The sequence below is a fragment of the Scyliorhinus torazame genome, chromosome 10 (genome assembly GCF_047496885.1).
Source record: "Scyliorhinus torazame isolate Kashiwa2021f chromosome 10, sScyTor2.1, whole genome shotgun sequence".
Lineage (NCBI taxonomy): Eukaryota > Metazoa > Chordata > Chondrichthyes > Carcharhiniformes > Scyliorhinidae > Scyliorhinus > Scyliorhinus torazame.
The window spans coordinates 111,502,189-111,515,426 of NC_092716.1; the positions used below are offsets into that span (position 1 = coordinate 111,502,189).

The window sequence follows — 13,238 nt, forward strand, 5'->3', positions numbered from 1 at the left end:
GACAAAGCACAGGACAGGATATTCGGCATTATTAAAGTTCGAAGTCACCACCGTTCCTCCCCCCCTGGAAATGTAAAAGCCGACACACTGGCTAAAGCAGGTTCCAGACATGGAAATTTTTGGAACCCCCCCCGCCCCCCCCCCCCGAAGGCACCCCAGTGAATGCAGTTCAGGTCTCACAGACCAATATCGAAGATTTAGTGCAGGCCCAGAAGCAAGATAGTAATCTCAGGGAGATTCTAAAAGGAAAATTTCCAGCCCCATAGGATAGGTTTAAAAATGCACTGACCACACATGACGGTGTGATCCTAAATGACACCCTTTATGTGGTTCCTGAACAGCACAGGAATCAGCTTATTTGTTTGTTCCATGATAGTCATGGGCATCAGGGAACTGACCCCACTACAGCCCACCTCAGGCAGCTCTGTTGGTGGCTGAATTTAAAAGAAGATGTCACGCACTATGTGGAAAATTGCCTTATCTGTGCCAAAACAATCTGGGCAGATACGCAAAGAAAGCTCAGCTTAGCCACACCCGCCCCATTAATGGCCCCTGGACTAACTTCCAGATCGATTTCATAGGAATGGTCACGAGTATGTCTTAGTCGTTATAGACACATTTACAAAATGGGTAGATGCATTCCCATCTAGAACGAACACGGCAAAGACTACCGCAAAGATTTTAACCCACCACATCTTTACGCAGCATTGAATCCGACCAAGGTTCCCATTTTACTGGACGTGTCATGAAGAACATCCTCACGATATTTGGCATTACCCAAAAATTCCACATCGCATACCACCCACAGTCAAGTGGTATCATGGAGCGAAGGAATCGTACCCTAAAAGCTACCCTCAGGAAAATGGTCCAACAAAACGGCACCACTTGGGATTCAGTCCCCCTTTTGCACTAATGGTTTTGCGTAACACTGTTTCGACATCCACAGGATACACCCCACACACTCTCATGACCGGACGCCCCATGAAAGGCACAGAATTTTTATTTGGACTTGACTTGACCAGCCCCGAAGTGACAGCACTCACACACGAGAACGCAGTGAAACAATTAGTGGAAAATGTAAAAACGGCTCAGCTAGCAGCCGCAGTACAATTAGGCACTAGGAAGAAACAGAGCAAGGCCTGTTTCGACAAGACAGCGCATGCGACTGAGTTTGAAGTAGGACAGCAGGTCATGCTCTCCATTTACAACCGCAGCACATTCCTGTCACCCAAGTATTCGGGTCCGTACTCCATTGCGGACAAAGTAAAATCAAGTACCCCAATGGGAAGACCGCATGGTTTCATATTAACCAGCTCAAGGCATATGGCTCGCAGTCTAACCATGCACACCACATCATGATCGATGCAGCAGACCATGCCCCACCCACAGCCAACGTATCCCTACCCTCCCCCAACACGTCCACCCCACCCACGGACTTGCCCTCGACTCCACCCCCGAACTCTAGGCTCCGCCCCGGAACGCCCACAGACAGCAGCAGCAGAGACAGCGACTGTGACACAGACGTTAGCCACAGCACGCCTCCCTACGATCCCCATGCAACAGGCCCCGCACCCAGCGAATCTGAACACAATTCGAGCGATCCCTTCCTGGTCACATTCCTGAACAAACCTCACCACAGACCACCGCCCTACGATGACGACCCCGACTCCATCCCCACAGAATTAGACACGACAATTTGGCACCGTGACAATTCATACAGGCTCGTCCGAAACAACAAGATGGACCCTAAGTCACACCATGCAGCTTTAGCCACCCTCATCCATTCACGAGTATGGCATCTGGGAGAAGATGATGACATTGAGTCTGACTCCCAAAACGAGAACCCCTTTGTGACATTGTTCGCAACTGATAACTGAGGTGTCCAGATGATGTTTAAAAAGGAACCGCTTGGGAGAAACGGTGTCCTTTCTGATGGAACCTGCACCATCTTTGTTGAATGTTTGTTTGTTACTGTTAAGTGTTGTATGTAAAATCGGAAAATTTTTCATGGCCCCACGTCACCACCCCTTTGACGCCCAAAGGTTGTTAAAGGAACAAGTTTGTCCCAGACAATAGTTCAGAGGAACTCGTCTGTCGACAGAAAATTGTTAAAGGAACAAGTTTGTCCCAGACAATAGTTCAGAGGAACTCGTCTGTTGACAGAAAATTGGTAAAGGTACAAGTTTGTCCCAGACAATAGTTCAGAGGAACTAGTCTGTAGGCAAACACCAATCATAACTACTCTCCTGATGTGAAGGTACTCACGAGAGGCAGCCCCCACAACGACCACATTCTTACCCGTTTTTGCCGGTTGCTCAGGCAGTGGAGAAACGGCATTGATCCCCGCCCTGCCTGAGGACCCCCCTCTGGTCAGCTGCGCTCGGGTACAGCACATATGGCATTGATCACCGTCCTACCCGGGGATTCCATCCAAATCCTACCCGCCGCTGCCCATATGCACCCCATTTTGGCTCAATTACTTTCAAAATTCTTTTGTTTGGTTTGGCAACCCTTAGGATTGCTTCCCCATGCTATTTACATCCTCAAACACGAGGATGGTAAATCACACAGGCTGCGAGACGGCTTGCAGTACGGCAGTATTTCTTAAATGTCTAGTCCAAATATTCGGTTTAAAAAAAAGAGGGAGTCACACATGGTGACAAATTATAAAGGGAAATTGGCACTGAAAAGACAGACATGCCAACGTACAAGATATTAAACAAGATCGTAACAGAAACAATGCTTGATCCACAGAATTCCAGAAGCTCCAGGAAGAGAGAAGAGACGAAAAGGAAGAGAAGAAAGAAGAGAACAATGAAGACATCATACGTGTTTTCCGTTATCATCATAATTTGTATTCGATTACGCGCGAACGTGAACCCCCTGACCCCGAACCCCCCCCCCCCCCCCCCCCCGCCCCTCCCCGCCCGTCAATGATACACTTCCCCATAGCACCCAGAGCCCAGTGACAAGTAACAACAGACCATCATGGTGTGATAGGTTTATAACGTGGTACTCCCTTTCATATCTAATTGCATCCCTTTTAGCATTGGCGATATTCTGCAGCATCGTGCAGACTATCCGCATGAGGAAATGGCGAAGGAGAGCCAACTGCTCTCGCACCCCGGTATACAGGATGAGATCCCCTATTTTCGGTTTTCACCAGGCCCCCGAACCCCTTGATCTACAATAAAAGGACATTCGTTTGCGTCACTTGTGAATAAAGAAAGATGGTACAACTCTGTGTTTGACCTCCAAGCCAGAGGAAAATGTGAATGCTGCTATTATTTTTGTATTGTTAGGAAGTTAGTATGATTGGATGTTTAAGTGAGTGTAGTTTATGAAAGATAGTTAGAGGTACCATTTAATGTTGTACTGCATGCCCCTGTTGTGACATAGCGCCACTTAGAATTGTCAGTTAAAATTTTCATACATAGTTATGGTCAGTGTAGAGGCCATGGAAGAGTGCTCGCTGGGTCAGGGAGTGAAGACGACGCAGTTATGTGATCCTTCACGCTTCGCGTTAGGGATCACATGGAGGGCATGTAGCCACCTGGGTTGGCCACTTCCTGACTTTAAAATGGAGATCCGCAAAGAATGCAGGGAAATTCAGTCAACACAGGAAAAACAAGCAGGGGCAAAGTTTCATGTGTATCAGAACTTGCAGAAACCCAGACAGCACTGAAACTAATAACCATCTGCATATTAATGAGCGATCCTCGGGAACAATTGGAAACATTTAGTAAAATAAGGTCAAGCCAGACTCCTCGGTGCCAGCAGGAGCCAAGACAAAGAAGGCCAACGGACACTTAGGGACCGCCCAGCGATCAGGGAACAGCTCCAGTATTGGAGAAATCGATCCAAGTGATCGGAACGTAGTCCAATCACTTGGAACCTGGTACGGGGTCCACCCAAAGTGGTGTGAAGCCCATGGGGACTATAAAATAGAGTCCCCAAGTTCAATTTGTCCTTCTTGGCAGGGTCATTCAGCAGCTCGAACCAATCCTTGACAGTGACCTGCCTAGCTGCTACATCAACCAAGTAAGTCTCCAGTCAACGCTCGCTACGAGATAGGCGCTCCTAGCTACCAGTCTATACCAGCTTTGAAGCCTGCAGATTCAGAACCTGAACGAAAGGCCATTTGTTCCCCATACCTGGTGGGCCAGTTCCAAAGCTAAGTATAGGCCTATACTGGTTTAGCTCACTGGGCTAAATCGCTGGCTTTTAAAGCAGACCAAGGCAGGCCAGCAGCACGGCAGCCGGCGGGGGCGGGATTCGCGCTGCCCCCAGGCGATTCTCCGACCCGGCAGGGGGTATAGGAAGGCTGGTTGATTTTTCCTCTCCTTTGCAAGAATAACCTGGTAGTGCTGACCATGAGCAAAGTAGACTTCAAAGAGATCCCATTCTATTATGTTAGCAGTAAACTTTACTTCAAGCTCAAACCAATAACAAGCAGCCAGAACAGTCACACATTTATCTGTGCTGCAAATTCAACATCAATCACTTGAAGCGGATTAAATTGTATGGAGATTACTGCAATGGCTCTCTCTTTAAAGGCTGGAGTCGGTTATCTTCGTTCTTCGAGCTCTGGCATGTTAAAAAGGTCAGAAGTTCTCAGTACAACTGTTTCTTATCCCAAACCAAAGGGATTCTTATAGTGAATCAAAGTCGATTTTATCCAAAGATGTTTAGAGTGTTATGGAAATAGGTTTGTGAAATGTTTGGCCTTAAATTGTTACTCTTGAAGTGCAATTAAAACAATGCATTATATAAAAAAGGGATTGAATAATGGGGACTGAATTACTTTGACATGTGCTGATCCACTGATCTTTAGCTTTACCTCACCCAACGTCTACATTTTGTAAAATCCCCATGAGCAACACCACAGGAGATGAGTTAACGTAGATTAATTTTTTTTAAAAAAACTTCAGTATGTGGTCATTTCCTGAGCCAAAGATATTTTATGTTTTTGAGTTAACTTTGCCAATTATAAGTTTCCATGTATGGATTTATAATGACTTTGGCAGTGTAAATTCATTACCAATAATTGCACAATCTGACCACAGGATGGTACTTCCTCACAAATCACCCAAAAGTAATTGGATACAGGGTAAAAGATGAGGTGAGGAACATTGAAGCATTAAAAATTCAAAATGTCATATCAAATTAGAATGAGGTGAGACTGTTGTGGCCGTGTTTCTCTCTGTCACTCAAAGATATTAGTAAGTATCTCTCTCTCACAGTTGTTCCCATTTATCTTTTTAACTGAAAAACAGAGGTGAACAAAAGAGCTTCTTTTTTGAGAGTTGAACATCCTCTCTAAAAAGATATTGAATATCATGGAGTGAATGAATTTAATGTTTTTTTAAATTTTTTAATGTTTTAGTTTAAACTAAGCAGCATTTTGGACATCATAAATTTTATGAAGTGGGGATGGGGGCAGTGTGGTGTGAGCCGTGAGTCGAACCGTGAAATGAAACATCCTCCAAGTGCTTTTGAGTGATTTGCAGGAAAGTGTCACACAGTGGTAAGGAGACAACCCTTTTTATTTTGCTCACCGTTAAGGAGACAAAGGCAGAAGGGAATTGGTGGGAAAACCGCAACAAAAAGACAGCATGTAGAAAGAAAAAATGTGTTTTCCAACTGAACAACAGTGCCACAGGAGATTGACTCGCGAATTTTAAAATCGCTAATCACACATCAGGAAGTTTCTGCTTTGATTCATAATCTTTGCCAAGTCAGCGGGAATCACAAGAACATGGATAAGAGGGGGAAATCACAGGAAGAAAAACAGTTTTTAAAAAGATTACGGCAGTATGAGAGAAAACCTGTCATCATCTTGGGCTACCTCAAAAAAGCATTTGCTGACACGATGAAAGGTTGCAATTTTATGCCGCTGTACAGGTTTTTTTGAACACAAAATTCAAAACAAATCTTTAAAAACTTACTATTTCACAGAGTGTTTAATATTTCATGTTCCAAGGTCTATGTTATATTTCATTCTATTTTAAACCTTATTGATCAGTCTTGATGTTCGGTGTAACATCTTTTATAACCAGTTTCAACAGAAAGTTATTTGAAGAATGTCCCGCTTCTGACAACACAGACATATCAAAATCCCATGGGATTCTGGTACTATTTTTCATGAGCCATTTTATTTCCAATTTACTCACAATTTCCCCCCTAATTCCAGGGCTGACTCTTGCTGAGGTTCAGAGATATTGGAAGCTTTCTGTAGTGTTGCTCAACTAGCCATTCTTTAGACATGAAAGCGAGTATCACTGTGCTATTCTACTAAAAAGACCACGACAGTTGGCATACACCTAACCTGGCCTAATCCTTTGCCCATCTCATGAACACTTTAACATTCCACCCACGGCCTAGACATCTAGTTTCCGTTTCCACAGAAATAAAGAAGGACCATGCTGTGACTGGAAACACTGTAGAAAAATCCCTGCTAACAGGAAAGAAATTTGACTGAATTAAGCACCAACATTAGCCACAGAGTCAGTTTTACAGCACAGAAAGAGCGTGGCCAATTCACCTACCCTGCACATCTTTTTGTGTTGTGGGGGTGAGACCCGCACAGACATGGGGAGAATGTGCAAACTCCACATGGACAGCGAGCCGAGGCCGGGATCGAACCTGGGTCCTCAATGCCGTGAGCCAGCAGTGCCCCATGGACATTAAATCTATGCTCCCGGGTGACTGACCCCTCCACCCTGTGAAAGAGTGCCTGTCCATCCATTCTATCCATGCCTCTCATAATCTTGTAGACATCTATCAGGTCACCCCTTCAGTATACATGTTCTAATATATGTGGTTGGGACAAAGTGTGGAACTGGATCTATGCACTTCAGGAGGTGGAAACGTATGTGGGAGAATCTGCTGTAACAATCTTTGTTATAATATTGCTGGTATTGCTGAGTCTCATTTATTTCTCAAATCAATTAAAGAACACCCATGGAGATTACACCATTTCATTGATATCCATTCAAAATAGCTCTTCTATCCTGCAGTATTTAAGAACTGTTTTACAGACACCTGGGGCGGAATTCTCTGATAATGGGGCTATGTCCCCATGCCGGCGAGCAAACGGGAACGAATCACTCTGGACTTTCCTGGAGAAAGTCCAGAGTGATTCTCCATTTTGAAGGGGGGCAGCAGGCCCCTGGAGTAGTCCACGCAGCTCCGGCCGCCGATACGGGCCCTGCATTTCCGGCCGCAGGTCCGCGCATGCACGCAGACCCACACAGCGGGCCAGCCCCGACAATATAGGCCCCCCCAGATCGTGTGCGGACCCCGATCATGAACCTGGCCGTCCTGGACGCCCCCCCCCTCCCATGATGGATCCCCCCCGCCCTCCACCAGGGCGGCCGCGGCTCCGAGCCCCCGTCGGGTGGAACCATGAATGAACCACCCCAGCGGGTGGTTTCAATATGTTATCTTGAAAGTAGAATAAAGGGCTGGGTGCGCTTAACCTTTAATTATATTTTATCCCCTTTGCGTCAATTAATTCCTGTGACTATAGTCTGGATGTTCGCCTCCAAGGAGGGTAGCCTGAACTCTGAACTTCCAAATTCGGCAGAACCACCTCACTATAAAGTACACCATCACACACAATTTTTCTTCTGGGGAGGTGGGGGCAGGTTCAAGTCAGGCTGCTTTGTTTCCTACATTACAATGGGAAGTACTTCATTAGTTATAAAGTGCTTTGGGACATTTTGAAGTCTTGAAACGTTCTGTAAAAATGCAAGTCTTCTTTTTCTTTCTCAATTTATCCTTTCACTATTCCAAAAGTACTGTGGCCAACCATAGTATCGTAAATGACACTCTACTCTGGCCAAGATCAGCTCACATAAATAAATAAATAAACAAATAATATTTTTCTTGTCACAAGTAGGCTTACATTAACACTGCAATGAAGTTATGTGAAAAGCGCCTAGTCGCCACATTCCAGCGGCGCCTGTTCGGGTACACAAGACGGAGAATTCAGAATTCTCAGCCGATACAGGAATTGAACTCGCGCTACTGGCCTTGTTCTGCATTACAAACCAGCTGTCTAGCCCACTGAGCTAAACCAGCCCCATACAACAGACCAGGAGTTGAGACTGGGTTCCGGTTTACGCAGCTGAACACCACATTGTTCAATGCTTTAAACACTGGGCCACTGGGGAAACTAACAGTTTAATCACAGTGGTCAAAATTATAAAGGGACTTTGAAAGAGCAAATAAGAGAAGGTTTTTCCACTCGGAGGAGGGTTGGTAATCAGAGGACACTGATGTAGGATAATTGGCAAAAGAAGCAGATGGGGGATGAGCAGAAATGTTTTTCCTGATCTAGAATGCAGTGCTGAAAGTGTGGTGGACACAGATTCAATAATAACTTTTAAAAGGGAATTGGACATATATTTTAAGGGAAAAATTGCCAGGCTTATGAGGAAAGAATAGGAGGAGTCAGACTAATTGGATAGCTTTTTCAAAAAACTGGTACAAATGGTGTTGTAAGGTTCTGTGATTCCATAAGCTACAACCTGCCATCACCACAAAAGCAACTGTGTGTACCGTATATCCAGCCTTGGCACTGAGGTGTTCTGCAGCTACCAGCAATGCATTGAGGGTGGCACCACCACTACCAACACGAATTTCTGGATCCTCAACGGTGAGTAGGACTACGCCAGGGGCAATGGATCCTTTGTGTTGGCGGATCTCAAGTTCTGGAGAAAAATAATAGATGATTATCAAGTGAGAATATTGGATTGGAAAAGCCAATGATAGTAACAAATGATAGTAACAAAAACATTCTTTATCTGGTGTTAAGAGTATTGGCTTTCATTCACTGAATTTTTCCCTATCATCGTTTGTGAATTCTCATTGAGTGACTCATATCCAACTACTCAAAGCCTGATCACCACCTAGAAGGCAGAAGTTATTAGTGTGACGAAATATTCTCCATTTCCATGTGTGAATGCAGCTGCAACACTCAAGGAGCTCGACATTATTCAGGACAGAATGGTCTGCTCGATTGGCACATCATAGAAACATAGAAGATAGGAGCAGGAGGAGGCCATTTGGCCCTTTGAGCCTGCTCCACCATTCGTCATGATCATGCTTTCTCCCCATAACCCTTGACCACATTCGCCTCAAGTGCCATATCTAGCCACTTCTTGAATGTATTCAATGTCTTAGCCTCAACAACCACCTGTGGTAATGAATTCCACAGGTTCATCACTCTTTGGCTGAAGAAATGTCTCCTCATCTCTCTCCTAAATGGTCTACTGCAAATCCTCAGACAGTGACCCTGGTTCTGGACACACCCACCATCGGGAACATACTCCCTGCAGCCACCCTATCTAGTCCTATGAGATCTCTATGAGAGTCCCCTCCTCTTCATCTGAACTCCAGTGAAAACAATCCTAACCTAGTCAATCTCTCCTCATACGTCAGTCCCGTCACCCCCGGAATCAGCCTGGTAAACCTTCGCTGCACACCCTCGAGAGCAAGAACATTCTTCCTCAGAAAAGGAGCCCAATACTGCACACAATATTCTAGGTGTGGCCTCACCAAGGCCCTGTATAATGGCAAAAATACATCCCTGCCCCTGTACTCAACCCTCTCGCAATGAAAACCAACATACCATTTGCCTTCTTTACCACCTGCTGCACCTGCATGCTTACCTTCAGAAACTTGTGCACAGACACCCAGGTCCCACTGCACACTCCCCTCTCCCAATTTACAGCCATTCAGGTAGTAATCTGCCTTCTTGTTTTTGCTTCCAAAGTGAATAACCTCAGATTATTCCAAATTATACTGCCATTGATTTGCCCACTCACCCAACCTGTGCAGATCATGCTGACGGATCTCGGCATCCTCGTCACAGTTCACCCTCCCACCTAACTTGGTATCATCTGCAAACTTTGATATGTTACATTTTGTTCTCTCATCCAAATCATTAATATATTTTGTGAATAGCTGGGGTCCCAGCACCGATCCCTGTGGCACCCCACTGGTTACTGCCTGTCAATTTGAAAAGGACCCGTTAATTCATACTCTTTGTTTCCTTTCTGCCAACCAGTTTTCTATCCATCTCAATACACTTCCCCCAATCCCATGCACCTTCTCCACCAGCTTGGCTGCAGTGTGTACCATCTGCTAGGTGCATTGTAGTAAGACTGCTTTGACAGCATTTTCTAAACCCATGAGCTCTTGAATGATAAGGGTAGCAAGTTCCTGGGAACAGCACCGCCTCCACGTTCTCCTCCAAGTCACACATTAACCCTATGTTGGACATTTATTGCCTTCACTCTTCATCACTGGGTCAAGATCTTGGTTCTTCTAACCAAATAGTGCACCAGAACTATCTTCACCACACTGATTGCAGCGATTCAAAAATAATTGCTTCGCAAGGGAAACTAGAGATGGAGAGTAATTACTGTCTCGTTAACAATGCTCGCATTACAAGAATTCATTTTTTAAAATTTGAATGAAAATCTCCTGCAAAACAAAGTAACCAAGCAGTATACTGGAAATAAACAGCTTTGAAATAATAGATCTTTAACATATATTAGGGTGGCACGGTAGCCAATTGGTTCGCACTGTTACTTCACAGCGCCAGGGCCCCAGGTTCGATTCCCGGCTTGGATCACTGTCTGTGCGGAGTCTGCACGTTCTCCCCGTGTCTGCATGGCTTTCCTCCGGGTGCTCCGGTTTCCTTCCGCAAGTCCCAAAAGACGTGCTGTTAGGTGAATTGGCCATTCTGATTCTCCCTCAGTGTACCTGACCAGGTGCCGGAATGTGGGTGGAATGGGCTTTTCACAGTAACCTAATTGCAGTGTTAATGTAAGCCTACTTGTGACAATAAAGATTATTATTAGTGTTGGTACCAATAGCTTATTAAAGAGTATAATTATAGGAATAAATACCAATTGGTGACAAAAATGCAGTAACTTTGTCCATGATGGATTTTCTTTTAACATAGAACATAGAATTTATAGTGCAGAAGGAGGCCATTTGGCCCATCGAGTCTGCACCAACCCTTGGAAAGACTACCCCACTTAAGCCCACACTTCCACCCTATCGCCGCAACTCCTCCTAACCTTTTTGGACACTAAGGGCAATTAAACATGGCCAATCCATCCAATCTGCACATCTTTGCACTGTGGTGGAAACCGGAGCACCCGGAGGAAATCCACGCAGACACGGGGAGAACATGCAGACTCCGCACAGATAGTGACCCAAGCCGGGAATTGAACCTGGGACCCTGGAGCTGTGAAGCCACAGTGCTAACCATTGTGCTACCGTGCCGTCATATTAAATTCTTGCATATTTATTACATATATATTCAATAGTTACATATTGAATTCTTTCCTGTCAGTAAGCTGATTTTTCAAACTAGAAGGAATGCACATTACAATCAAGTAGTTCAGTTGGAGCACTCTTGCCTCTGATTCAGAAGGCCATGAGTTCATGTTTCACTCCAGAGACCTCAATGCGAAAACTGAGCTGACATTCCAGTGCAGCATATAATGGAAACTGATTCGAACGAAGTGGTTTAAGCTGCAAATGCAAGGCAAAGGTAAAGGATGTGGAACCGTAACTCAGTCAAACTGGAAGAGAAAGAATCTCTTCAGCATCTCCTCACCTCCTGACTCCCCAAGCCTGTCCACCAACTGCAAGCCACGGGTATGATGGAATACTCCCCTGTTTAGCACAGGGCTAAATCGCTGGCTTTGAAAGCAGACCCAGGCAGGCCAGCAGCACGGTTCAATTCCCATTACAGCCTCCCCGAACAGGCGCCGGAATGTGGTGACTAGGGGCTTTTCACAGTAACTTCATTTGAAGCCTACTTGTGACAATAAGTGATTTTCATTTCATTTCATTCATTTCACTTGCCTGCACAGTGCAGGTTCAATCAACACAATCCAGGGCAAAGCAGCCTGCTTCATTGATATTCCATCTACCACCTTAAACATGCACCCCCTCCACCACTGAAGCATTATGGAAGCAGTGTGTACCATCTACAAGATGCGCTGCAATTACTCACCAAGGTTCTTTCAACAACACCTTCCAAACACTCAACATCTACCATCTAGAAAGGCAAGGAAAGCAAATGGGAACACAAGTACTTGTGCATTCCTCTCCAAGCGACCAACATTCAAACTTTGAACAATGTCACTGATCCTTCATTGTCACTGAGCCACAATCCTGGAACTCCTTCACAGTACTGTGGGTGTACCTAACACCAGATGGACTGCAGTGGTTCAAGAAGGTGGTTTGCCAACCATCGTCTTAACGGCAATTAGGATGGGCTATAAATCCTGGCCTTGCCAATGACTTTCGTATCCCATGAAAGAAATTAAAAAGTCTGTGTTACGAGACTGAATTCTTGAAACAATTCTAGGCAATATTAGAGTTTGGTTGTCTGATCAGGAGTGAAAAATACTCGAGTGTCAAACATTTCATGGCCTTTCGAGACTGGGAAATCAGTCCATCCACACTTTCCAAGTAATAGGTTTATTAGAATGTTTAGCTGTGTATCATGATCTTTATAAGTAAAGCTGGGCCGAAAACAGTCCAGCTAATCAAATTTTTGTGGTGTTGGCCGAATGGTAGTGGAACGAATGTTGGCTAAAATATCTCACACAGGGCCATGAGAATTTTCTTTTGCACCTACCCTATATGTCAGACTAGACATTGAACTAATTTCTCCTGTAAACAACCATTCCAGCATTCCCCCAGGATTATACCGAATTGCAGTGCAGATTATATGATCCAGACTTGAACCAGGCTTCTCCCCCTCAACTCTTTCCCGCCAACCCCAAACCCCTTCGCTCGTGCACGCTCTCACCACCCAACCCCTTCGCTCGTGCACGCTCTCTCCACCCAACCCCTTCGCTCGCGCACGATCTCTCCACCCAACCCCTTCGCTCGTGCACGATCTCTCCAACCTACCCCTTCGCTCGTGCCCAATCTCTTTCTCCACAACTCCTTTGCTCATGCGAGCTCTCTTCACCCTACCCCTCGTGTATACAGGCTTTCTTTCTCCCACTCCCACACTCTGTCTCAACCACACTCGCTCTTTCTCCACTCCCCAGTCTTTCCACCCCCACTCCCCACACTCTTTCCACCCTCCCTCCCTCCTCCCCACACCCCCCACTTTCTCCTCCCCCACACATCCACTTTCTCCTCCCCCACACATCCACTTTCTCCTGCCCCACACATCCACTTTCTCCTCCCCC

The 13,238-nt window shown here is 45.5% G+C and overlaps 1 protein-coding gene across 4 annotated transcripts in view; it reads right to left on the reverse strand.

Annotated features, from left to right (window-relative positions):
* The window catches only part of fcsk (fucose kinase), a 497,568-nt gene that overhangs the window by 281,206 nt on the left and 203,124 nt on the right, over positions 1-13,238 (reverse strand). For 2 of the 4 annotated variants that reach the window (XM_072518607.1, XM_072518608.1), the window contains one exon: positions 8,566-8,717. The exons of the other annotated variants lie outside the window; for them this stretch is intronic. In XM_072518607.1, coding sequence (XP_072374708.1) covers positions 8,566-8,717 — 152 coding nt within the window. The remainder of the gene's footprint in view (positions 1-8,565; positions 8,718-13,238) is intronic. 4 annotated transcript variants of the gene reach the window in all.